The 25,755-nt window shown below is 53.2% G+C and overlaps 3 protein-coding genes across 4 annotated transcripts in view; 1 reads left to right on the top strand and 2 right to left on the bottom strand.

The window, feature by feature from the left end:
- Positions 1–331: 331 nt before the first annotated feature.
- RSAD1 (radical S-adenosyl methionine domain containing 1) lies at positions 332–3,419 on the bottom strand. Its single transcript, XM_064395771.1, has 9 exons — positions 3,117–3,419; positions 2,294–2,427; positions 2,009–2,213; positions 1,571–1,936; positions 1,428–1,491; positions 1,194–1,341; positions 1,069–1,123; positions 600–703; positions 332–525 (listed from the first exon to the last, which is right to left on the bottom strand). The coding sequence occupies exons 1-9, from the start codon at positions 3,417–3,419 to the stop codon at positions 342–344; spliced, it is 1,563 nt and encodes a 520-aa protein (XP_064251841.1). The 3' UTR covers positions 332–341.
- Positions 3,420–5,424: 2,005 nt separating this feature from the next.
- ACSF2 (acyl-CoA synthetase family member 2) overlaps positions 5,425–25,755 on the bottom strand; it is a 36,928-nt gene continuing 16,597 nt past the window's right edge. For both annotated transcript variants that reach the window (XM_064395770.1, XM_064395769.1), the window contains exons 11-16: positions 7,955–8,062; positions 7,696–7,847; positions 7,116–7,257; positions 5,933–6,043; positions 5,729–5,797; positions 5,425–5,637 (exon numbers count right to left, since the gene is read on the bottom strand). In XM_064395770.1, the coding sequence (XP_064251840.1) occupies positions 5,587–5,637; positions 5,729–5,797; positions 5,933–6,043; positions 7,116–7,257; positions 7,696–7,847; positions 7,955–8,062 (633 nt within the window). In that variant the 3' untranslated portion in view covers positions 5,425–5,586. The remainder of the gene's footprint in view (positions 5,638–5,728; positions 5,798–5,932; positions 6,044–7,115; positions 7,258–7,695; positions 7,848–7,954; positions 8,063–25,755) is intronic.
- Positions 16,918–25,520, top strand: CHAD (chondroadherin). Its single transcript, XM_064395772.1, has 4 exons — positions 16,918–17,778; positions 21,450–21,613; positions 21,748–21,893; positions 24,574–25,520. The coding sequence occupies exons 1-3, from the start codon at positions 16,999–17,001 to the stop codon at positions 21,887–21,889; spliced, it is 1,086 nt and encodes a 361-aa protein (XP_064251842.1). The 5' UTR covers positions 16,918–16,998; the 3' UTR covers positions 21,890–21,893; positions 24,574–25,520.

Consider the following 25,755-nt stretch of genomic DNA (forward strand, 5'->3'; position numbering starts at 1 on the left):
ACACGGAACTCTGGGCGACTAGGAACACCGGGCCTCAGGACACCCCCGGAACACCGCGCTACAGGGGCCTACCGTGCAGTAACCCCTCCCGCCGGCCAGCGCCCCTGCCCCAACACACTGCCAGCATGCTGCTCCTGTGGTTTATTGTCCATTATTATCCATTATTATCCGTTGTGGCCGCTCGCAGCCCTCGCGCCCCCGCCAAGGCTCGCTCCTTCGCTGGGATGCCCCTGGGCAGTGCCCAGTGCCCGCTGCAGCTGGCGGAGCAGGTTGGGCAGCAGCGAGTCCAGCACGGCCAGCGCCAGTGGCCCAGCACACTGCCAGCACGCTGCTCCTGTGGTTTATTGTCCATTATTATCCGTTGTGGCTGCCTGGAGCCCTCGCGCCCCCGCCAAGGCTCGCTCCTTCGCCGGGGTGCCCCTGGGTGTGCCCTGGGCAGTGCCCAGTGCCCGCTGCAGCTGGCAGAGCAGGTCGGGCAGCAGCGAGTCCAGCACGGCCAGGCCGGCCCAGCTGCACCGCAGGCCGCTGCGAGAGAGGCGATGGTGAGACCCGGCGCCCCAGGGAGCCCCCCGGCCCTGCCACGGCTCCCCGCGGCTCACCCGCTGTCCAGGACGAGCCAGCCCTGCTGCTGCAGTGCCCGAGCCTCCCCCGGCTCCCCGAACACGGCCTGCAGGCTGAGCTGGGGGGAGAAGTGCCCCCAGCGCTGCGTGCACGGGGCAAGAGAAGGATATTAGTGATGGGGAATCCACATCCCAGTACCCAAAGGGGCTGCAGGAGAGCTTTGGAGAAGGGAATGGAGTGACAGGAAAAGGGATGGATGGAAAGGGCAGATTTGGGAAGAAATTCTGCTGTGAGGGTGGTGAGGCCCTGACACAGGTTGCCCGGAGAAGCTGTGGATGCCACATCCCAGAAATGTTCAAGGCCAGGTTTGACAGGGCTCAGAGCAACCTGCTCTAGTGGAAGGTGTCCCTGCCCACGGCAGGAGGTGGAAGGAGATGGGCTTTAAGGTGCCACCCAATCCAAACCATTCCATGATTAGCACTGGGTCGATGTGGGGTGGCTCCTCACCTCGTGCGTGACGCCTTCATCCGTGCGCAGTCCCAGGGTGAGCAGCTCCTCCAGCCTGTGGGGACACACAGAGCTGTGGGGCAGCACAGACAGGGAGGGGGCACGGGGGGGACCCCAGCACTCACTGCTCCAGCGGGCTCAGCACCACCCGACTCCTGGTGCCGTGTCCCTGGCTCTGCACCTCCCGCATCCAGGCGACAGGCTCCAGGGTCTGCACACGGGCTTCCCGGTGACAGCCGCCCTCGCCCCGCAGCACAAAGCGCCCGTGTGCCCCTGCAGCAGCCAGGTAGGGGACAACAGAGATCACAGGGCACGTGGCCACACATTCCCCCCCACACTGGCCCCCGTCACCCCCTCACCTGGCCCCACACCGATGTACTGCTCAGCCCGCCAGTATGAGAGGTTGTGGGTGCTCAGGGCGCCCTGGGGGAGAGTCCTGGTGTGAGGGGAGCGGCTGAGCCTGCTGGGGGACCAGCAGAACATAGCATGGGGGGCGTCCCACCTTCCGTGCAAAATTGGAGACCTCATAGTGGCGGAAGCCGGTGGCCTCCAGCACATTCCGGGCAGTGTGGTACATGTCAGCCAGCAGATCCTGGGGGGGTGCGGGCAGGGCCCCGTCCCTGACCCGGGCTGCCAGCGCCGTGCCCCGCTCCAGCGTCAGCTGGTACAGCGAGATGTGGTCGTCACAGAGCCTCAGGGCCGCCTCCAGCCGCTGGGCCCAGGCGTCCCCGCTCTGTCCCGGCAGCCCAAACAGGAGGTCGATGGAGGTTCGGCCAGGGAAGAGCCCCCGAGCTGCTTCCACAGCCTTCCGTGCCTCTGCCGCCGTGTGCTCCCGGCCCAGCATCCTCAGCTCGGTGTCATCCAGCGACTGCGGAGGGAGCACGGTGACACTGGGGTGACGGGGGGCTGCGGCGGCTGCGGAGGGGACAGCCCCTCTCACCTGGACGCCGATGGAGAGGCGGTTGACCCCGGCTGCCCTGAAGCCGGCAAGGCGAGAAGCGCTGGCGGAGCTGGGGTTGGCCTCCAGCGTGACCTCGGCACCAGCAGGAAGGTGGGCAGCCCTCGCCACAGCCTCCAACACCGCCGCCACAGTGCCGGGGCTGGCCAGGCTGGGGGTGCCCCCGCCGAAGAAGACGGAGGTGACGCTGCAGGGCAGAGGGTGGGGAAGCTGCGGGTGGGCACGGAAGGGCCCAGCGCTGCCCATGAGCCCACCCCGAACACCCACCTGTGCACCTGGCTGAGGCGGAGCAGGGTCTGCGCCTCCCGCACCAGGCAGGCGCGCACGGCCGCCTCGTCCACGGCCGGCACCACGTACGTGTTGAAGCTGCAGTAGGAGCAGCGCTTGCGGCAGTAGGGCCACTGTGGGCAGGGGCAGTGTGGGGACCATGCCCTCGCCCCCAGCCGCTCAGTTTTGAGGGAAACACCCCCAGCCCAGTGCATGGACCTCAGTGCGCCCCACACGCCTCACAGGTGTGACCCTCATGGGCTCGGGGACCCCTCAGTTCTAGCACGGCTCGGGACCCCTCAGCTCTAGCCCCATGACATGTTCAAAGCTGGGCTCCCCACGATGTGTGCAAGCCCCAGGGTCCCACATGCACCCACGTGTCTGCGAGCCCCAAAGAGCCACATCCACCTTCCGCCTGTGCCAGCCTCGTGCCCCTCGCAGTGTACATGCCCCAGGATGCCCATGCCCTCACCCCCAGCCGCTCAGTTTTGAGGGGAACACCCCCAGCCCAGTGCATGGACCTCAGTGCGCCCCACGCGCCCCACAGGTGTGACCCTCATGGGCTCGGGGACCCCTCAGTTCTAGCCCCACATGTTCAAAGCTGGGCTCCCTGCAATGTGTGCAAGCCCGGGGGTTCCACATGCACCCACGTGTCTGCGAGCCCCAAGGAGCCACATCCACCTTCCGCCTGTGCCAACCCCGTGCCCCTCGAGGTGTACACGCCCCAGGAGCCCCGTGTGTCCCCACGTGTGCCCACCCGTGACTCCCCGCACACACACACACACACACACACAGCCCGGGGTCCCCCCGTGTCCCCGCTCACGTGCACGTAGAGCGCGGCTGTGGCGGCCGTTTCGGGGGCCGCTCCCGGTGCCGCGCCGGGCAGTGCCCCGGCCACAGCCGCCAGCCCCCGCGGCCAGCCCCGCGCCGCCGCCATGGCCCCGGCGGCACCGAGCGGGGCCGGGCCGGGGGAGGGACCGGGGGAGGGATCGCGGACAAGGTCCTGCCCTCCCGGCGGGGCTGGGTGCGGGGTGATCGCTGTGAATGATGCCGGTGCTGCGGTCAGTGCTCCCTCGGAGCTGGGAATGCGGGAGTCAGTGTGCCCTCCCGCTGCTGGGGATGCCATGGCCGGTGTCCTCCCGCGGTGTCCTCGCCCGCTGTCCTCCTCAGACGCCCTGTCCGAATGAGGTTTTTGGGACCTGCCCCCGCATCCTTCCCCGGCTGCTCCTCGCGGCCGGGAAGGGTTTTCCGGAGTTTCGGCGGAGGAAGGATGCTTGTCGCCACTCAGGGTCGTGCGAAGCCGCAGCTGACGAGCCTCGTGACTATTAATAGAACTCTGAAATGCCCATGACAAAGGCTGGGACTGCAGGTTCCCGTTCCCAGGCCAGAAATGCGTAGTTCGGTGTAAACCACCCGTGATGTAACCTTCCCTCTCCGGGGGGATTCCGAGCAGGCAGCGAGCACTATAAGAGTGGAACTCAGGCACGGGCAGGGCAGAAGCCATAGAGCGAGCCTGGAGCGCTGCACACACCGAGACCGCACTGGCAGACAAAATGGCCAGCTCTGCCTCTCCCGTGAGTATTTACAGCCGGGGTGCATCGTTCCAGGGGCTGGGAAGGGGCAGAGGGTACTGCGGAAGGTGTCCTGGCTGGCGAGGGCTGGATGTGCTCTGGGGAAGGCATGGGATGGTAGGAAAGGCTTCCCTGGGACCAGAGCTCATGCCCATGGATGCTCCCAGAACAGGAGCAGGAGTGGGGTGGCAGGGACTGTTCCCCTGTGCTGGCTGTGACCAGGACCCACTGGCTTTCTTTGTTTGTCCTCGCCAGCCAGGGCTGGTGGCACTGTCATTTCTTATCCACTGCCCCCCGTCTACAGTGAGTACATGGGGCACCTGTGGGCAGGGCATGGGTTGTGCCAAGGGTGGAAGTACTGATCAGGGAGGGGAGAAGCTCCACTCACTGCAGGCCTGTCCTGCACCTGGGAAGCAAAAGAAGGTAAACAGTCCTTCCCTAGACATCAGTCACAGAGGCCCTCTTTGTCCCCAAGGTCCCTGGCTGCAGCTGCTGCAACACAGGTAACAGTTCTTCCCTCAGGAAGGAAGGTGACAGGGGTAACCAGGGAAGGGAGGAGACCTGAGCGAAATGTGGATGGATTGGTGCTGAAACCAACCCCACGAGCAGTGTGGGTTGGTTTCAGCACAACAGGAGAGGAACTTGCTGGAAAGACAGTGTACAGAAGGAGTCTGACACAAACCATCCTTGTTTTTGTCTTTCACAGTGCAGACGTGTACAGGGGACAAGGCCCTGACGTCTGCTTCCATGGGTAGAGCCCACAGCCCAGCTGTGAGATGAAGGATCGAGACCTCGCTGACTTCTTCTTTCTCACCACTGCCCTCCACCCACTGGAGGAAGCTGCAGCATGGAGGGGGCCCAGCCTCGGCTCTGCTCGCAAAAGAAGCAGGAGGGAGGCAGCAGGAGGTCACCAAGGGTTGGCACCAACATTATCTGCTTTCCAGCTGGGGTGGGACACTTCTGGTGGCAAAGAGGAGCTCTGCCATCGCTCTTCTCACAGGAGTGTTTCATGGTTGGGAGGTACCAAATAACTCCCGTAAAATGCTGTCCCAGGTACACTCTGCCAATGGGACAGGAATTTTGGTATTTCTGCAACAACCTTACTCTCTGTCTTGTCCAAAACAACAAAATAAACAAAGCCATGTCTACCTTGGAGAAGTTTTTTTTTTTTTGGGGAAACACTTGGGGGAGGTGTGGGAACAGAGTGAGCTTTTCCAGCTAGTTTTAGAGAGCCCCAATGCAAAGTCTCATTCTCTGAAACCCCTGCCCCTCATTTCAAGTTCAGTTGCTCTTAAATGACCCAGGAGTCTCACAATATCCAAGGAGAAAAGGCATCACCTATCCTGGGAAGCCAGGCCATGGCATTTGGACTTAAAGAGTGTCAGTGAAATACCCACCAGCACATGTTCAGCTCCTGTGAAATGGCTGCAGCCAAGCTGCTCAGAGACACACAACACTTTTAAACCTTCATAAGGTCTTTCAGGAACTGAACGAAATTCCAGAAATAAGCATCCCTTCCTCACACCACAGTATTTCTGTTGGCAAAGAAACAAACCCAACTGGAAAAGAAAGGCGCTTTGTTTTATTGACTAGAAGTGCCATCAGCCTGATGTCAGGCAGGGAAAGTCTCCACTGCGTAGCCCAAGGCACAGGTGAAAACCAGACTCGGAGCTGACTGAGATGGGGCTGATTTATCCTGCTTTTTGCTCTGCCTTCCCAATCTCAGAGCTGCAAGTGCTTCTCCATCTGCTCCTTCAACTTGTATTTCTGAATCTGGAATAGAGGGAAGAGAGCAGGGAGAGAGACTCAGAGAAGAGCTGGGACAGAATGCCAGGGCTCCTGCCCTGCCCCAGCCCCCTCTTACCTTGCCTGAGACAGTGAGTGGGTACTGGCTCACAAACACAACATAACGTGGGATCTTGAAATGAGAGATCTGGGAAGAGAAAAACGGGCTACACCACCTGAAAGGAACAGCCTGGCACTGCCAGGGCTGGGTCCCCCAGTGCTCTAAACCCCAGCAGCCACTGGGTGTACTGATCAGGAAGGGAACTGAGGACTGGGAACCCACCTTCCCTTTGCAGAAAGCTTTAATCTCTTCCTTGGTGCAGTCCTGCCCAGCCCGCAGTCGGATGCAGGCACAGATCTCTTCTCCCATCTTTGAATCCTTCACACCAACCACCTGCTCAGGACAGACAGTGTGACCCTTGGGGATGCCCCTGGCCTCCCCCAGGGTCTGTGTGCTGGCCCATGGTGTGTTTCCTGACCCCACACCACAGGGTGCTGGAGCGTTGTGGATCCAGCATGGACCTGTCATCATCCCTCTGCTTCCAAAAAATGGGGCAAGAGGTTTCACAAACAACAAGGAGACTTGGTAGGCTGCCACGAGTGCTTCAGGATCTCCAGATGGAATGGCAGGGGAGGGATGAGGTTGAATTAAAGGATTATTTAAAACCCCTATAATCACAGATCTTAGTGGGCCTCTGCCTGTGACACCAGGAAATGGGCTTCCCAAGCCTGAGCTCTCTCCAAAGTTTGCTCCCACTATTCCACAAGAATCCTACTGTCATTCCCTGCCTTGAACCACTATCTCCAACTGCTAGAGACACGTTGATCCTTTTGAGTCCAGAGCAGTGACATAAAGCCCTAGAAACCACATAAACAGGGCTGGTTTGCAACCCATCTGCACTGGGAGTGTTCCAAAGAGACATGATCGCCTGGCACAGGCAGAACTCTGACTAAATAAGCAGTTTATTTACAGGGAAACTTGTCTGGCACAAAACCTGAAGGAGAACAATCCCAGCAGACAGGGAGCAGCTGCTCAGTCCTGGAAATCTTTGCTGTCTTGCAGAGGAGTGAAACTAAGTCTCACTCCTCATCTCCAGGGGCTTGCTTGTTGGAAGAGTCCTCCTGGATGTCAGAGTTGAGCAATTATCAGTAAAACCTGACCTTCCAGACTGCTTTCTGAGTAAGAATTTCAGAGGGAGTATTGAAAGTGGACAGGCAGTTTAAAACTGAAGAATGACAAGCACTTTGCAGATATGCAGCTGGAACACGAGGGGGTTGCCACAATCCGTATGCCCCATGCTCCTTCCATCCCATAAGCCTCTCCCTCCTCCTTGCCTACCAATATTACATGGAATTTGATGCTCAAAACAGGGAAAGACAACCAGGTTCCAAGCAGCAATCCCAGAAGCTTTATGTACAGGATTCCCAGAAACAGATTCTCACCCACCCCACCTCCTCCCACTCACCTGGACCTCCTCAACCTTGGGATGGGTGTGGAGGAACTGCTCAAGTTCTGCTGGATAGATGTTTTCTCCTCCCCGAATAATCATGTCCTTGCAACGCCCTATAATTTTACAGTAGCCATGCTCGTTCAGGATCCCGATGTCCCTGCAATGACAACACCCTTCTAGTCCTGTCCCAGCTGGGTGGAGAATGGCTGATGCTCCCACCCAGCCAGGGTGGTATCAGAGGACAATGGCTGAGATGCCACCTGAGCACATGGAGGAGATCAAAGAGCTCCTGTTACAGAAACTGGCAACATCCACACAAGTTCCAGGGTTTAGGGGAGAGGCAGTGGCTGGCCCTGCCCTGTACCCCACAATCCCTCCATGCACAAGTGGCCAGTGACAATCCCCTCTCCAGGGACACTCAGCACCAAGGGCTCTGTGCTAAAAGCAGTTCTGAAGTGTCACAGACAGATCAGAGGGATAAACTGGGACAGTTTTCTCTACTTTGGAAATCCCAGCCAAGCACTCCTACACACACCCATGCATCCCCATCCAGTGCCACCCTGTGGGACCATCTGGGAGAAGTTCTCAGGCTCACCCTGTCTTGTACCACCTCTCAGCAGTGATCACTTCACTTGTCTTGACAGGGTCGTTCCAGTAGCCCAGCATGACACAGTAGCCACGGATCTGAAGCTCCCCAGGAGTGTTCAGAGGCACAGACTGCCCTGTTTCTGGATCCACAATTTTTGCCTGGAAGAGAAGAAGGGTTTAGCTGGGCATCAGCACCAGACAGGGAGGATGGAGTGAGGTCTGCTGCTGGCAGAGCACCTGGAGCACACGGGAAAGGTCATGGTCACCTCAGTGTGGGGAATGATGTATCCCACTGTCTCAGTTTTCTGGTCGATGCTGTCATTGGGGAACCCCATGAAGGTGACAGGGCTGTTTTCTGTGGTCCCATAGGCAACCTGCAAACAAGGAGAGGAAATGTGTCTCAGGGGGAAAGGGGACCACACAGCTTCGGGCACAGGAAAGACAAAGCTGGTCATGACTGCAGGGCAGAGTGGGTGTGAGGAGGATGTTCTCCCAAGCCACGCAGGTGACAGGAAGTCCTGCTCTGCTGGCTATGGATGGGGCCCTCCAGACCCTTCTGCCAGAGTCTTGGAGAAACAGGAGTTAAGGCATCACTGACCTGCCTGCCATGGCCCTCTTCACCTCCCTCACAGTACTCCCGACCCCATCACCCACAACACTTGGGATGTCACGTACTTTTGACAGCCAAACTGCTATTCTTGGAGGACTCCAGGGTTTGCCACCCTCTTTTTCAACCCTTCCTTCTCCAAGCCCTGTCCTGTACCATCTCTACCAGACACTGACTTTGCCTTGGTGCCCTTTCAGCCAAGGCACTGAGTTCACCTTGCAGCTCTAACAACTCAGGGAACACAGGACATCATTTTGGAAAAACCCTGGAGCTAGCAGCACACTTCTGTGGGAGACAGTGTGTCCTGCAGCACGGCTGCTTGCTGCAGATCCTTTTGCAGACATCAGCCCCTGTAATCTTTGTAAGGGCATCACGAGGCTGCTCAACACTTGGCACAGCTGCCCTTACAGACCCAAAGCCTCACAGCAGGACAAAAGCTTCTTGCTGTTAAACCTCCCTCACAGCTAATCCCCATGGCAGGCTCTGAGCCACCTCAGCTGAAGGTCACTTCTCCTCAGAGGAAAATTCCAGTGCTTTATGCCCAGCTCAGTGGCCACGCTGAGCCAGCAGGAGCTGCACAGGAGGTGCCCCAGGCAGCTCTGAGCTGCACCAACAGCACCATGGCTGGGATTGCTGCTACACTCCAGCTCTTGGGAGCTGTGTTTCAGCAGTGGGAGCTACTGGTGCACTGCTCTGGTGTCTCTGACCCACCCAGAGTAATGTCATCCCAGTAATGTCACCTGTGGCTGCTTGGCTGGGAGAGCATGGCTGTGAAAGGGCTGATGTGGGAAGTATTTCCTCAATTCTCCTGCAGTTCTAGACTGGCAAGTGAGCAGCTCTGAGCCCCAAACTGCCCTGGCACCTAGATCTGGTCAGTTCCTTCAGAGTAAATGCCCAGGTGTGCCTACATGGTCATGGTGCTCAGGCCCTGTGCCACAAATTAACGTGGAGCTTTGCAAAAGACTGTGATGAAGCATGTGAACAAGGATGAAAATATTGGGAACGAGCTGAACACAACAGTGGTATGGGGTACAACAGTGTGTAATAACACTGGAGCACTTGTCACTTTCCCCTGCTTGAGCTGCTGCAGGATCTCACGTTGGGCACAGTCTGTCACAGCGGCTGATGCTCTTTGTTGACTGCACCAGGGTCAGCATGAATCCAGCCTGGAGCCTGCTCTTATCCAGGAATCTGGAGGAGACCTTCTCCAGGATGCTGCAGGGACCATCTGGTGCAAACTGCTCTGCTTGGAGCCTGGCAGCCCCCAAGGAGCAACTGTGAATAGGCTTCTGCTCCCAGACACAAGGACAACTTCCCAGCTGGGTGCAAACCCACAGCATCTCATGCTCAGACTGGATTTCTCTCCCACCCACTAATACAAGTCCTGTGGCTGGATCAAATGACTGACCAGACCCAAATCCGAGACCTTAAACACTTATTAAAAATCCCAGTGCCTTTGTTTTTTTGTTTCACTCTGCTGGATGAATTGCAGTGCTGGTCCCAGGATCCCAGCCAAGCCCTGAGTCAATCCTTGCTGCCTCTCCGGGTTGCTCCAGCAGTTTAATTGGATGCAGGAGCAGGCAGCTCCCTGGCAGGATGATGCTGGGAGTGCTGTGGTTCACCAGGCTCCTCCAGATGCCTAGCACTGTGCCCTATACCCCAAACACCAGCTATTGATGCCTTGGCCTGTGGCTTGTCCCCATAAACACCCTCACACTCTCAGAAGTGGGCTTCCCAGCTGGTTCAGAGGGCAACACAAGGTCTGAACCTCCAGCCCCTCATCTGCCTCCCAATTAATGCCTTCCCCTACTGCCTTCCCCTGCCTGCACCAGCACACCACTCTGTAGGATGTTGTTCCAGATCTTTGCAAGACGTTATCTCCCTCTTAGGAAGGTTATCCACAGCTCCTGGGATGGAGGCAGGGGATGGAGCAAACGCTTGTGCCAGCACAGCTGCCTTCCCAACCCTTATCTGACACGTGGACCATCCAACGTGTCCACTGTGAGAAGGAGATGAAACAACACTTCCACAAAACTCCACACACCAATTTAAACTTGGAGATATCCATGAAGATTCCTAGCCTTCACGACCCAAAGGGACACTTAACATCTTTCAGCCTTGTCATCTGGCGTAATTCAGTCCAGAAAACCTCACCCAATAATTTCAGCATCAGCTCCATAATTTCCACTGGAGCTGTATGTGGTGTCAAAGCAGAGCTTTCCAGAAACAAAGATTCCAGCTTGGGCCCTTGGCTTCAAGAGAAGCTACAAGAATACAAAATATAATTGACTGCAAAGCCTTTTTTTACTGTAGGACCACAAGTGACCACCCAACACCCAGATCAGTCCTGCCCTCAGTGATGACAAAGACAGCTCCAAAACAAACTGCTGCCTAACTTGCTCCTACCAACAAGAGACTCATTCTTTGTGAATCCCAAGCCTCTGTATAAACCAGGAATAAAAAGAACATCTGAGCAGAACTGTGTTTTTTAAAGCACATTTCTCAAACATTTCCTGCTAGTGCTGTTCAAATACTGGTCACTGTGGAACAGGCAAAACAGCCTGAAGAGGGAAGCGTCTAAAAATTAAAAATAAAGTAAAAACAATCAGACTCCAGTCTCTTTAGTAAACATTTGGGAGGCAGGCTGATCTGGTGGAGACTGTGGGGACTCTAAAAACCCTGGGTTTTTCCCAACTGTGCTGCTTATTTACTGCATAACTTGGAAGAAGCCACATCAGCCCTCTGCTCCTTGATTTTCCCTGGCATTCAACAGCAATAAAAACACCCAGTGTCCTCCACACTCAACTGCTGCTGAAAGGCTGCAATGAAAAGGCTGGGGTTTTAACCACCAGTACCCCAAGTGGGTTATACTGGAGCAGAAGGTCAGGGCTGCAGGAAGGCATGAGCTCCTGGGAGGACACCCCACCCTGGACCTGAGCACTGCTCAGGGAGTGTCTCCATCCTCCTCGTCACCACCCTCCGGTTGTGCCACGCTGGAGGATGATGATGGCAGGGCTTGAACTGCCAAACTAAAGCCTACAGAAGTTGAGCTTTGCTACAGAAGTTGAGCTTTGCTGGAGACAATACTGGCCTTGGAAAAAACCCAGCAAACTGACCGTGAAATAATAGAGATTTTCAGACTTCAAAGAGGGCATCATGAACAACAGAAAGCAGACTGTCAACCCTAGAGATGTGTTCAGGGACCCCTAAGAGGGCCTTTGAACCCCTCTCAGTGTAACATTCAGGATGTATCTAATTATCCCTAAACCTGTGCTGAGTGTGTCTGTCTTGGATAGCTCCACCTGAGTCAACCCCATCCCCTCCCATCACAGCCAGCTCCAAATCATTCTCAACTGAGCAAGAACCTTCCCTCACTCAGATGCTCACTGCCAAGATCACCCTAAACTTTTCTGTCCCCTGGGGACACGCGTTTGTTTCCTTGCTTTAGAGATATCCCACTATCCCAAATTGTATTGGAATATTCCTGAACCTTCAGGTCAACTTTGCTGCAAAAAAACCCCACCTCTGATCACATCCAGCTGTGTCACACTGAGATCTCATTTCCTTCCCCAGCAACAGTACCATCTTTGTGTCAAAAACATCAGGACACAAACAAACAAGCCTTGCAGGACAAATCTCCAAGGGTAGCCTGTCTCAAACCCTGTTGACATCTCTCTCCATCAAGAGAGCTACCAAACAGTCCCAGTTTGGATGAGGCTTAACAGAGATCCCAGAAATATCAGGTGCCCAAAGCACCTTCTTTGTGCAGTGGCACGCAATGGCTTTGCCTCAGGAGGAGACCAAAAGGACAACCCAGAGTGCCCAGGCTGAGTCTGCCCTGGCAGTGAATCTCCTGTTATTGCCAGTGAGGACAAGCTGCTCCTCGTGCCCTTGAGTTAAAGCTGCCTCTCTTCTCTCCAGGCCAAGCAGAAGCTTTGAGGCTTGGAAGTGTTTTCCCCTTCCTGCCAGCAGTGCAGAAGTGCTGCCCAGTGGCAACCAGCAAAGGCATGGGCAGTTACTGGTTTAGCCACAGTGTGATAAAAGGTCTTTGCTGTGCAATTAACTCCATCCTCCCTAGTGCTGATGCCAAGGCATTTGGGAAAATTAACATGAAAAAGTGAGAGGAAATGTACAGAGTGTCACGTGAAGGTAGAAAACCACTGTTTTGGGGATGCTATTGGACAAGAAAACTCAGGAAAAATCTAGGAGCAAAGACAACATCCCTATGGATTTGGAGAGCTCAGCTCTGACCAAACGCATGGCTGGAAATCCAGAATCTTGTTGCTTCCATGACACATTTTAAATGTTTCCACAGCCCATTTCCACAGCTACAGAAACCACCTACTCATCAGGTCCTACCCAAAACAAGGTGGGGTGGGATGGGGAGGCCAAGGACAAGCAGAAATGTTGTCACCACACGGAGCCCATTTTCCATTTTCAGAACAGAGGGGACTAATGTTTGGGGAACACTTGGGAAAGTCAGAAGTCTTGCATGGATCAGTGGTGCTCCACACAGGAAGAAGGCTCTGCAAACCAGGACAAGAGCCCTGGCCAGAGCAGTGGGATGCTAGGGAGCATCTGGTGCCTCGCAGGGTGGACACAGCAGGGCTGGGAGAGGCTGGAAGGGCTGGGTGAGCTTCACAGGAGAGGCCAAGAGCTTCATCCAGCAGCTGCTGGAATCGGCAGAAGGGAAGGGTGGGTGGACATCAATGGGGAGCCAAACTGGCAACAGATCAATGGGTGGAGGCCATGCTGCAGTGGAAGAAAACCATCAGAAGGAAGGAGGTAGACCCACCATCACCTCCTCCATCTCAACAAGCAGCCCTCACACTGCAGTGATTGGGACTCTTCAAGAATTTAAAATAAAAATGGCAGTTCAGGCCTGAACTCAGAGCCCCGGATGCTACTGCTGGGACAGAAGCTGCCTGGAAGAGAGGGGAACCCAGGAAAGCCTCTGGGACTCTCCTTTTCCCACCCACCACAGCTCCTCAAACACTGCCTGGAGTGTACTCTGCCCTTGGGACAAACCCAGGGGACACTGCTGAACTTGCACCTTCTCCCACCCTACTCCCAACCCAGCACCCTGTGCCAGGGGCTCAGCTCCTGGGATGCTCCAGGACACCCCCAGATGCTGCCTGAGCCCCACCTTCAGCCAAAACAAGGAGGGCTGCACCCCAAGGCCAGCTACACTGGTGTCACCCCAAGAAGGTGATTGCAAGTCTGCACTGTCACAGGAAACCAGATCTGGAGCCCCTAAAAGCTACAGAATCAGGCTTAAAAGAGCAATTTTAATTATGGAGCCATGATATGCCAGAACTGTTCATACTTAAAAAAATAAAGATTAAACGTGGAAAATACTATCTCCAGTATTGTATCAAACCAGGCCAGACCTGCAACATCAAAGAAACACCCCAAATCTGTGTTTATACTGCTTCAAAAACTGTATTTATTTGCTTAGCCCACAACGCCTCTAGGAAGGAGAGGAGGGGAGTCCAGCACCTGCAAATCACCAGGAATGTTTGCAGAACTGTTAATCAATTAAGAAAGGGAGGTGGCAGGATAATCCTGCCTCTTCTGCAATGCCCTTGCAGTGCAGGTCCCAGGGGATGTGTGAGGTAGGAGCTGGCCAGGACTGGGCTCCCCCTGAGAGAGCACAGGGACACCAACACTGCTCCATTGTCACCTGCAGACTGCAAACCACCCACGAGTGGCACCCAGGCAGGATTTTGAGTGTGGCTGGACATTTGCTGGCCAGCTGAGGGCTGCAAAGCCCGGGGTGGGATGAGCAGAGCCGTCCAGTGAGCAGCTCAAAACACAAACAGCCTGGAGCCAGGGGAGAGGTGCCAGCTGTGGCAGATGCCAAACAGCTCCCACCACAGGAATGTGCCTGCCGAGGCATGGAAATCAAAAAATACTAAAGGAAATAACTTCCTTTTATTCACCATTTGAGTCTGGAGAAATGGATCTGAGGAGCAGACACCTTTTCCCTCCTGCCACCCCACTGTGGCACCAATAACAACCTGGCATCCACCTAAGCAGGATCAGGACTGGCAGGGATAGCTTTTCACCTCACACCAGCATCGTGGCACCAATATCTCAGCATTTTCACAAGGAAGACACACTTCACTGGTGTCCACAGCCACAGCACACACATCCCTGCAGGGAGAGAGGGCCTCTGTCCCCCCAGATCTGCAGTTTCAGCCAGCAAACAGAAAAAGGCTGGAAGAAAGTGAGAGGAAGAGAAAGAGGTTTGAGGCTTGAGCAGTTTAATCTTTGAAAAGGGTCTTGTTCCAGAAATACATATGGGTAGGATGTATTTATGGATGGGGTGTGCAAGGCCCTCACCAGCTTTCTGCTCCAACCTGACCCCACTGCCCAAAATCTCTGCAGAAGCAGTAAACTGTTAGATGACTTTTTTTTTCCCAAGGAGATGGGAAACCCAAGTACCAGACTCTCAGTGAAGGAGCACAGATTCAGTCCCCAGATTCATTGTCCAGCAGAACAGGCAGGGTTTTAAATATCACCCACCAGTTGCCCTTGCACAGAATAATATAACTGCAGGAATTGTTAATCAAATGATTACAGTGAAAATTAAAGTGGCTGAACCTGCTCAGAGAGAGAAAATAAAATCAATTAGTAGATAGAAAATGATGCTTTAAAGGTAATTCTTTTTTTTTTCCAATCATTCCCCCAGCTCCCTGCCTGAGCTTTATGAGCAGAGCACACTCAGGAGCACTATCAGAATCATGGAACAGCAAACTGAAGAGGCAAAGAAGGAAAACACAGAAGGTTCTGTCCATCTCTTGCTTCTCTGTCTCAAAGATCCTGACCAAAGCACTCAAAGAGCTTCTCCAGAGAGAAAAGCACATGCATGACCATGGTGGTGCCTTCTGAACCAGGCACAAGCCAAAATATCATTGTTTTGATCAAAGTTTTAAATCCCACAGTAACCAGGAGGTCCCTCCAGCAGAAGCAGGGAGCTCCCAAGGTCAGAGCATCTCTCCAGAGGTGAGAAGCTCTTGGTGCTGAGGTGAGCTGCTCCACAGCATCACATCTCAGGGCTGACAAACACTGAAAGCCTGAGATGGCCTGGTTTGCACCACGGTCCCACATTACATCATCCTTTGGCCACAGGCTCACCAGAACCACATTCTCACCCCAGAAGCCTATTTTCTCCCCCAAATTAGTCCTGCAGTGCAAACACAGCTCAGACTGACAGCTGCTGACCAGAGCAGGGCTGCCAGGCCATTTGCATAACACGGTCCAGAGCACGCTCGGCGGCGCCAGCAGATTCCTCACTGCAACAATGGAAAAACCCAGAAATCTCAGTGAATAAGCCAGTCTGTGTCCTAAGTCAGCCCTTGGATTTCCTCCCTTTCTTGAGCCCGTCTCGCCTCTGCACAGGCTCCACGAGGGCTCTGCAGCCAGCCTCAGGAGCAGCAATCTCAACAAGCTCACAGTTATATGCTCAGCTCTCAGCTGTTTGCTGCAGCCAGGAACTGGCTGGAAATCAGTTCAAAATGTTCCAATTCCAAACCCCACCCTGCAACCCCTGGATCTCTCTCTTCACACTCACAGGAGCAGGCGCTGGGGCTTTTAACTGCTTTGCTTTAGCCTTCTTTATTGGGAGAGCAGGGGACATCCCTTGTGGTGTTAATTCACTTTTGCCACTGCTACCCTAAGACAGGAGCCAAGGCAGATGCCACTCCCAGCTCCAGCAGTGATTCTTTTGTTTTTCTACCCCTCCATCCCTTTACCAATGCCAATGCTTTTCCCTTTCCACAGCTCTGCCTCCTATCTCCACACCACTGCCTGGCATTTCATACCCACCAGCCCGTGTCCCACCACTTCCCTGCAGGCTCTGATGCTGCCCCACCCCTTGTTGGAAGGCACCAGGTATCCTGGCCATGACCATATTATCCTCAACTGTTCATAAGAAAAGACACACTAGAAATTAAGACTGTCTTTGCACTCCCTTTCTTGGCCAGCTCTTCAATGCAGCCTAGATCTGGAAGTGGTCAACCAAAATTTTGCATTGCAACAGCAACTGCTGCACTGTTGGCCTTCAGTGTGACCCCATTGTACTCCCACTTTCTCCAACCCCTGTTTAGGCAAACTCCTCTTGAATCAGTGAAAAAAGACACCCCACCCTCCCACCAGGAACATTCCTCTGTGAGAACAAGACTAGGTGCTTCTCCCCAAACCAGCTGAGGCTAAACAGAACCTCAGGATCTGCTGGCAGCTCCAGCAGAGGTGGCTGTGCAGCTCAGCAGTGCTCCCTGCTATGCTGTTCAACCAAAGCAGGCTGTTTTCCCCACTGCAGATGAATCTGGGCCCTGCTCAGCAGGCACCAGGGAGGTTCTCCACAGGTCTGCATTGGTTCTTCCCGAGTATTTGCCTCCCATTTTCCTCCAGAGATGAGAACTACTTCTGCACATCGCTCAGCAGCAGGGCCAGGCAGGGCCGTGGACACTCCTCTGCCTGGTGCCAAGGGGTTAAGCTCACAGTAAGTTCCCAAAGCCAGTTGTTTCCAACTGGCTGCTGCCTGTGGTTTGTGGGAAGGGATTTTGCTTTTTAATAACATTATAAATAGGGCTGTGTTCAGTATGCTGCAAACCCGGTTACTCTCTCTCTCTCTCTCTCCCACCCGTCGCTCTCCTCCTCCCGCTTCTCTTCCCACCACACTTAATTCCAGATCTGACCATGAATGGGTCAGGCTTCCTCCTCAGTGTCCTCAGCCTGCTGGCATGTCTCGTCTCCACCATGCAGGCTTGTCCCCCCAGCTGCCACTGCCACGGCGGAGACCTGCAGCACGTCATCTGTGACAACGTGGGGCTGAAGAAGATCCCCAAAGTGCCTGAGCAGACACGGCTTCTCAACCTGCAGAGGAACAACTTCCCTGTGCTGCCGACCAACGGCTTCCGTGACATGAAAAAGCTGGTGTCCCTGCACCTCCAGAGCTCTCGGATCAAGGAGATCTCCAGCGGAGCCTTCCGGGGGCTCAAGAGCCTGGTGTACCTCTATCTCACCGACAACCAGATCAGTGTCATAAAGCCAGGAGCCTTTGATGATCTCTCTGATCTCACCTACCTGTACCTGGACAAGAACAAGATCCCAGACCTATCCAAAGGGCTCCTCTCCCCTCTTGTCAACCTCTTCATCCTGCACTTGGGCAGCAATAAAATTCAGGAGCTGAAACCAGGGGTCTTCAGTGGGGCTAAAGATCTGCGCTGGCTCTTCCTCTCCGACAACTCCCTCACCAACCTCCTACCTGGGGCCATGGAGGATGTAGAAAACCTTGCTGTCCTCCACCTGGACAAGAACCAGCTGAGCAGCTACCCTGTGAATGCAATGAGTAAGCTGAGAGTGCTGGAGGAACTGAAACTTTCTCACAACCCAATTGAGGTCATCCCTGACAATGCCTTCCAGTCCTTCGGGCGATACCTGCAGACACTCCACCTGGACAACATGAAACTGAAGAAGGTGAGTCCCTTCTCCTTCCACTTGCTCCAGATCAGAAACATGGGGCTTGCTTTTCTTCCCCTTTACAAAGCCCTTGGTTTTCTGACCCTCCCTTACACAGGAGAGGGGAGATGCAGGTCTGTAGGCTCTGCAGGCAGCAAGGCACTGACTACACCCTGACATGGCTCAAGAGAGGGATGAGAGAGCACACCCCTCCCCTCTGTTGAGTTATTTATGCAAAACAAAACTATCTGGAGCTGATTAAGCCCTCTGGATGGATGCAAGGCAGTGCATTCACTCCCAAGCTGGAAGTGAGACTGGACACTGAGAAAGGTATCTGGGATGCTCCAGGACAATTAGGAACCTTCCATACTCACACAACCAAGGTGAGGGATGAGAGATGAGCATGTCCCTCATAGTGGAGGGCACTTCCACCTTGCAGAGCTGAACTGCTCTGCCTCCTTTGCTCAGATCCCTGCTGTGGGTCAGGAGAGGGAGACTCCTTGGAGGGGCTGTGAACAGCCCTGGTTCCTTACCCCAGCCCTGCAGACAGGTAGGGGTACAGACCTTCACCTCCCCACTGCCTCCCAACCTGACACGTTACAAAGAGAGGTTTGTTTATTGATGCTCTCCCAAAAGGAACTCTCGCAGCATCTTACAAAGGAGCCCTGTTCCCCCTGGAGGGGAGGAGGGACATTCAGGTATTCTGAAGGGCAAAACAACCCCCTCCTTTTTCTATGAGAAAGCAGGATCCACAGGCAGGAGTACCACACTCAGGGAATCACTTGTGTTAGGGCCTTTGAGAAGCCAGGCTGCAGAACCCAGCACAGCATCCTGATGCAGCCAGATGTCCTGGGTGAATCCCCAGGGCTGGAAAGAGAGAGAGCTGCAGGCAGAACAGAACAGAGCAGTTCTCCCTGGGATGATGCCTTGCCAGGAAGCCCCAAGAGAATCCAGGTGAGCCAGGCTGGGCCTGCACAGCAAAGCAACACCCACCACATGCAGGAAGATGTGATGAAAAAGAGAATTTCTTCAGAACTCAGACAATCTCACAATGATGAGCAGATCACATTGACAGCTACAAGAAAGGCACAAAAACAGAGTTTTCAAAGGGAGATAGAATTCCAAAGAGCTCAAAAACTGGAATTACAGCTTGTTCAGGTGCAGAACAACACTAACTAAACCAGGTCAGTAATAACTTCAGCATTTAAGCTCATGTCCACTCTGAGCATTAACCTCTCCAGTATGGAACTAAGCAAACTTAACACTTGAAAAGGATCCATTGACCTTACTAGGCAAGACCTTAGATATTCTGTGACAGCACTTCTGTAGACCCAGTTCTGAGGCACTTTCAGTCAAGTATTGCAGCATAATGTTGTACCAGCTAGAGATATCAGAGTTCCAAGTTACATGTTGGAGAAATTAGATTTTGGGGTGTTCCAGGGAAGCAAGCATCCTTGGTTTGACCAAGAAGCAATGGTTGACAATTCTAGTCAGCAAAAAGGCTGGCTAGAATTTTTTTTTTTTACAGTGACCACCCGTGATAGGAACTTAAAAGGCTCTTGTGCAGCCAGTGCCTCCTTTCCTCCCCAGCAGCCCAACAGGACATCAGTTTATGGGCTGAGCACTAATATGGGTGGCTTCTGCAGCTTTAGGGCTTGCAAATACAGAGTTTCCAGCTCATTTTTCCTTTGAATCCTCAAAGGTCTCATACCCAAACAGCCCACGTGTGAACTTTGCACTGCTAAGAGACATCTAATCACAGAGGCTGTGTGATCCAGGAAATCACCACCAAATGCTCTGAGTGCTGCCAGACTTCCCTGCAGCCCTTTCTCCTTCACAAACATGCTGTCCTTAGCTCATCCCTGCATGGCTGTGAGACTTCTGAGCTGATCAAACATAAACCCATGCAATTCTACTCCAGCCTGAATTACATCTGAGCAAAAGGAAGAGCCTGAGCAAAAGCTGGAGCTCAGGCTCCAGCACAGAGCTCCCATTTCTCCCCAGCATCACAGACCCACACAGGGCTGTGTTGCACAGGCCAGGACCCTCCTTGTACCTCAGCGTGAGACAGGCACCCCTGTCTGTGTATCCAGTGTAAAATAACTTAACAGCAGTAATCCTCCACCTAAATAAGGGATGAAAATCACCCTTTTCTTCCCAAGCACACGGTCTGGCAGGCGGCTCTGTGGCTGTTAGCAGCAGATGTGAACTCTTCTCATGGGGCTGGGAGAGGAATGAGCAGCTGAGACAGTAACACCACTGTCCAGCCCTCCCGCCCCTCTGCACAGCGTGCCAGCATCCCTCAGAGCAGCCCCACCATCAGCACAGCCCAGCCTCCTGAGGGCAGCCAAGTTTTGGAAGGAGAGGACCAGCAATGCTGACTGTCCAGCAGCTACAAGGATCTGGGAGTCTCCCAGCTGAGCTCTAATCCCATCCAGCAATGCTTAATTTGGAAGATGACAAAAGTTCACAGCTTAAAATAGTGCATTTCCCCTGTCAGGCTTTTCAGCTTAGGGAGCATGGACACATCCTGATGGTCCATGAGAAGTGCAAGGTTCTTCTCAGAAATGGGAGCACAGGTCCTGGGGCTTTGGGAAGATTTAGTGAGTGTACTCTCCAACCTTTAGAGACAGCTTTCCCCCCACTTTGAGAGGGGGGAGAAATGGTTTGTCATAGCCAAGAAGGCTTTGTGCTTTGTCAGGGAGCCCTCCCCAATCCATCACTGCCATGGAAGTTTCTGTTGAGAGGTTTGCTTTCAACAGCTTTCCAACCTGAGTAACCATGGGCTGAAGAACATCAGGGACGAGGCCTCAGGGAAGAGAGGAGAGGGCTGCAGAGTCAGGTCTACAGCCTCTCTTGCTTTTTGACAGCTTTCTTAAGGGAGGCTCTACCTTAAAGCCTCCCTGTCAACCAAGAAAGCACAAATTTTACAGCATCCCTTGCAAAAAAACCCACTGGAAATGAGAAAAAATGGAGGAGGCTGAGGGCTGGAAACCTGCCTGTATTTCTACATTGCTCAAATGCCAAGTGTAAATTTCCACTCAGAGCCCCCAGGCACTGCCAAAGTCTACAGCCCCTTCAGAGGCCACAAACACTCCTCTTTCAGTCGCTCCAGGCAAGGCAACAGGGCTTGGGAGGGTTTCCAGCCTTAGAAAGGAATATACCAGAATATGTCTTCATTTAGAATGGAGAATTTTGGCTCAAAAAATAAAAAGGGTTGCCAGACTTCAATGTATGTAGGGATGTGGCTGCAAAGGCAACCCCACATGGATTTGGGATGTAGCTCTCCCTGTAGGAAACTCCATCAACCACGAGCCCACCAGCCTGCTGCCTCTCAAGGGTAGAGGGCATCCAGCAAGCCAGCTCCCTGTCCACAGCTTCTTCTCTGCTCTCTCCATGCTCCATAGAAAGACAGAATAGCCTGGATTGGAAGGCTATCTTTGGAAGGGATGATCTTTAATCAGATCATCCCTTTCCAAACCCCCCTGACACGGGCAAGGACACCAGGTTGCTCCAAGCCCTGTCCAACCTGGCCTTGCACACTTCCAGGGACAGCACACCCACAACTTCTCTAGGCAGCAGTCCCAGTGCCTTGTTCTTCTGCTGCTCAGAGTCTGGAATGGAGGCTGCCAGGTTTGGAGTCCCCATTCCCAAGGCCCCGTTCCCCACCAGAAACCTCTGTGCTTCAGTTTGCAGACAACGCGTTTGCCGGCGTGACCGTGCTGAAAACGGCCCACGTGGAGAACAACCGCCTCACCCAGCTGCCACGCAACTTCCCCTTCGACAAAATGGAGACGCTGACCATCTCCAGAAACCCCTGGCACTGCAACTGCCAGCTGGCACCTCTGCGCAAGTACGGCACCGCCACTCCCTGGGGGCTGCCCGGGCTGTGCCAGGGCACTGCTGCCACACCCGGCAGCTCCCTCCCCACCCTGCCCTCTGTCTCCACGGTTTGAGTTCCTCTCTTCCTCCCTCCCTGTGCCACAGGTGGCTGAAAGGCAACCGCACCCGTGCTGAGGACAGCTGCTCCACGCCGGCGCAGCACCGGGGCCAGCCCATCAGGGACACGCCAGCCCTGCGCTCCTGCAAGCTGCCCACCAAGAGGTCCAGGAAGGGCAGCCGCCATTAAACACGTAAGGTGGTTCTCTTTTAGTCACAACTGAAGCCCCAGAACCTTTGGTGGCATCAGTCTTAAATGCCACCAGGGTTTGGCTTACAGCAGCTCATCCATCTCTGCTCAGAGCTGTACCATTCCTGGCTCCATGAGCTCCCAGAGCTGAGAACCTGCCTGAACGTCAGGGATGGAGACAGCTCTGCTCTCTCCAGAGCACAGAACCTGATGGAGCCAGCTCTGCTCTCTCCAGAGCACAGAACCTGCCTGTAGCATCAGGGATGGAGTCAGCTCTGCTCTCTCCAGAGCACAGAACCTGCCTGTAGCATCAGGGATGGAGTAAGCTCTGCTCTCTCCAGAGCACAGAACCTGCCTGAACATCAGGGATGGAGTCAGCTCTGCTCTCTCCAGAGCAGAGAACCTGCCTGTAGCATCAGGGATGGAGTCAGCTCTGCTCTCTCCAGAGCACAGAACCTGCCTCTAGCATCAGGGATGGAGTAAGCTCTGCTCTCTCCAGAGCACAGAACCTGATGGAGTCAGCTCTGCTCTCTCCAGAGCACAGAACCTGCCTCTAGCATCAGGGATGGAGTAAGCTCTGCTCTCTCCAGAGCACAGAACCTGATGGAGTCAGCTCTGCTCTCTCCAGAGCACAGAACCTGCCTCTAGCATCAGGGATGGAGTCAGCTCTGTGGAAAAAAACCACAGGGCTAAAGACAGGCCTGGGGCAGAAATTAAGGGCAAAGCATGTAAATAAATATGAAATAGAGGAGTAAGGATTCTGAAAATACACACAGAATAATTTTGAAATCTTCAGACCTTCTGTTGCAACATGGGAAAAAAATGTAATCTCTTTTTGCAGCAACCACTGTGCATTAGGAAAAAAACCAAAAGCCCTACACTGTAACAGGGTTTAAGCCTCAGTCATGCTTCAGGCACTATGGTGACATGCACCCAACACCAAAGCCCCATATCGAGTCAAGATGTAATTCTTATGCAAAAGGGATAAACAGTATATATCAAAACAAGGGTGGATTTAGCCAACTCCTACCCCGAGCTGGGACCACAGAAGCTTTATTTTTCTAACCAACTGGAGATGCTCAGCCCTTTGCCCTGTAAAGCTCCTCCAGGTCTGGTGTGAAATCCAGGACAGGGCACTGCTGGCAAGTCTTGCCCCAGACTGCCCAGCCCATAGGAAAGTAGATATCTTCCACAAGGAGCAGCTCTTGATCCAGCACTTCTCTTCCCACAACTACCATTCCCTCCAAGACAGTCAGGTATTTAAAAACAGTGGTTGGTGCCTTCAAATGAGCATCCCAGTGGAGGGAGGTTCTAGACAGCAAATATTCTTTGGGTGAGGTGTCCTGAGCCAGGAGGTGATTCAGAGACCAGGCTGCCTTCCCCTCCAGCAAGGAACTTTTGCTGACAGCTACCAAGGCAAACACCAACTGTGAAAACTGATCACACAGACACCTTCCACAGCTGGAAACTACCAGGGCTATTAAGTTCAGCCTGCAGAGGAGCAAAAAAGCCACAACTGTCATCACTCCACCCCAAGCATTTTACTTTTTCCCATCCCAGAAATAGGTCTGGAGTTTGTACATATTCCAGAGGACTCTGGATGAGCCTGAAGTTTGTAAGCTCTTGGGGAAGGGAGCTTTGCTCATTTGTCAAGGAAAGTGCAGTGATCCTGCACTGCATTATATGAAAAGAGGTGGGCATTGTGCCACGGTATGGCCTTTTGATCCCCACTTCACTAAGGATATGCACATCAGGGTGGAGAAAGGAAATTCATGACCAAAATGTCAGGGATTATGCCAGCTGCTCTGTGCCTTTCTAAAGTGGTTGTTTCTCTTCTAGTGCCAGAGGGTTTTATGGATTAGAGATGGAAATACCAGTCATTCCATAAAGTGCAGGAAAAGTTCTGCTCTAAGCACGGAAAAACTTCAGTTTTCTAAACCACTTAAACATAGTTTATTTACAGGTCTGACCCTTCTTAATCTTCTTTCCCTGCCTGAACTCAATACCAGTTCACTCCTCCATGGTGAGAGTAAGAAAACCATGACAAAAACACCTGGGTTTTTTTCTGCAGCACTTTCCATCCAGCTCCCTTAAACAGGTTTACAAATGCTAATGAAACAGCAATTATTCCAGCCTTGCAGAAGACAAAGCTCAGTGCCTTCAGGTGTCAGTGCCCAAATCCAGGTACACAAACCCACCCCAGTGTGGTGAGCATGAATTTTATGAAAGTGCCTCTGATTTCATCATGCACCTCTTGAGAGCTGTCAGATATACAGGGGTCAGGTATGAGGACTGACTTGGGTCACTGGCTACATTTAAGATGAAAAGCTGCTTGGTAGTTTCTAAGACTACTCCTGCCCTGGATTTTCAGAATCAGGGCATCAAAATAGCCCACTACTCTGGAAAATTTCACTCTGGGTTTCCTTCCTTTGCCTAGAAGGTGTTCCTTGACCATCAGCACTTTGGGTAAGATCACCAGGAGTTACACAGAGAGTTGGCAGAGTAGCTCAGAGATAGAACTAACCCATTTCTTCTGCTGTGGGAAGCTGTAACAGCTCCTTGACTCCAAACTCTTCACTTTCAATTATGGGCTTCATCTATTGATTTAATAATAGACAAATGTTACAAGTTTGCTGCTCTGCTGGAAAAATCCCCTTAAAGGTGTGGCCTTCTCTCTTTTTTAGTGCTAGCAGGCTCCAGTATGGCCCGTCCTGGTGACTGGTCACTCCAACCATCAGAAAACTACTGACTTCTGAGTCCTTCCTTCAGCTTCTGCTCCCTGTCAGGAGACATTCTGATATATATGAACACCTGCAGCCTCCTCTGAACCCCTGCTTCTCTGCTGATCACAAGGATGGAATCCACCTTCTCAATCTTTTCCGACATCTACGTATTTTAAAAGAGGCCTTTTTAAGAACTAAACTATGCATGACCATACTAAGACAAGCCAAGCTAGATCCTGCCTGTAAAACACAGTCATCTTTCCCAGGAGAAACATACCCCACACACCTGATCAGCCAGCTGGTTGCTGTCTCTCCCACTCCAGAGGAGAGGGAGGGTAGGAGCATCCCTCCCCCCAGCTGATGGAAAAGGAAAATGGGTCTCAACCCATGGCAAGAGACTCCCCTGCCTTCCCACAGAGGGGATCCCTGCAGGCCAGGGCTGAGGGGACAGGTGAAGCAGTGGCCAAGAGCCAGTGGCCCTGAGGCAGCAATCTCCCAAAATTGGCCAGAAATCCTTTAAGGGATTTGGGAACCTCCAAAACTGGAGCCACCTGAAGATTGGATTTCCCTCCCACTCTGTGGGGTCACCAAGATGTCCAAGAGGAGAAGGTGTGCATGGTGCAGTTGGCTCAGGCAGCCCTCCTCTCCTTCCTACCCATATTCCAGAGGATCTAGCAGGATACCAGGATGACTATGGTTTATTATCACAGCTATTTCAATGCCACAGTTGCAATCCAACTACGTTTTTTAATCCTGAAGAGTTATATAAATATATGTCTATTTATTCCTCTGTAACAGTGTAAATTACCTTTAAGAGGGTGAAAACTCCTCTGCCTCCTATATAGAAATCAAATTGTATATTTTCTTATGTACATCTTCTGTATAAAGCTCTTGCTGCAAAGATGAAATCAACAAGTCTCTGTGTGTCTGTCTGAGGGCTGGAGGGATCAGGAGTAACATGAGACCAGTGGCACAAATATAGACTTAATCCTCTTTATCCCATGGGCAGAGCAACTGTTTGGGAGGGTTTTATTATTTCTCTTGCTACAAAACAGGAACATGTGACACCTAATGAGTCCTGGGCTCTCACAGTAATGCTTGAAAATATTTTGTGAGGCCAAACTCAAGTTTACTGTAAAAATA

Source organism: Passer domesticus, chromosome 20 (genome assembly GCF_036417665.1).
Source record: "Passer domesticus isolate bPasDom1 chromosome 20, bPasDom1.hap1, whole genome shotgun sequence".
NCBI lineage: Eukaryota > Metazoa > Chordata > Aves > Passeriformes > Passeridae > Passer > Passer domesticus.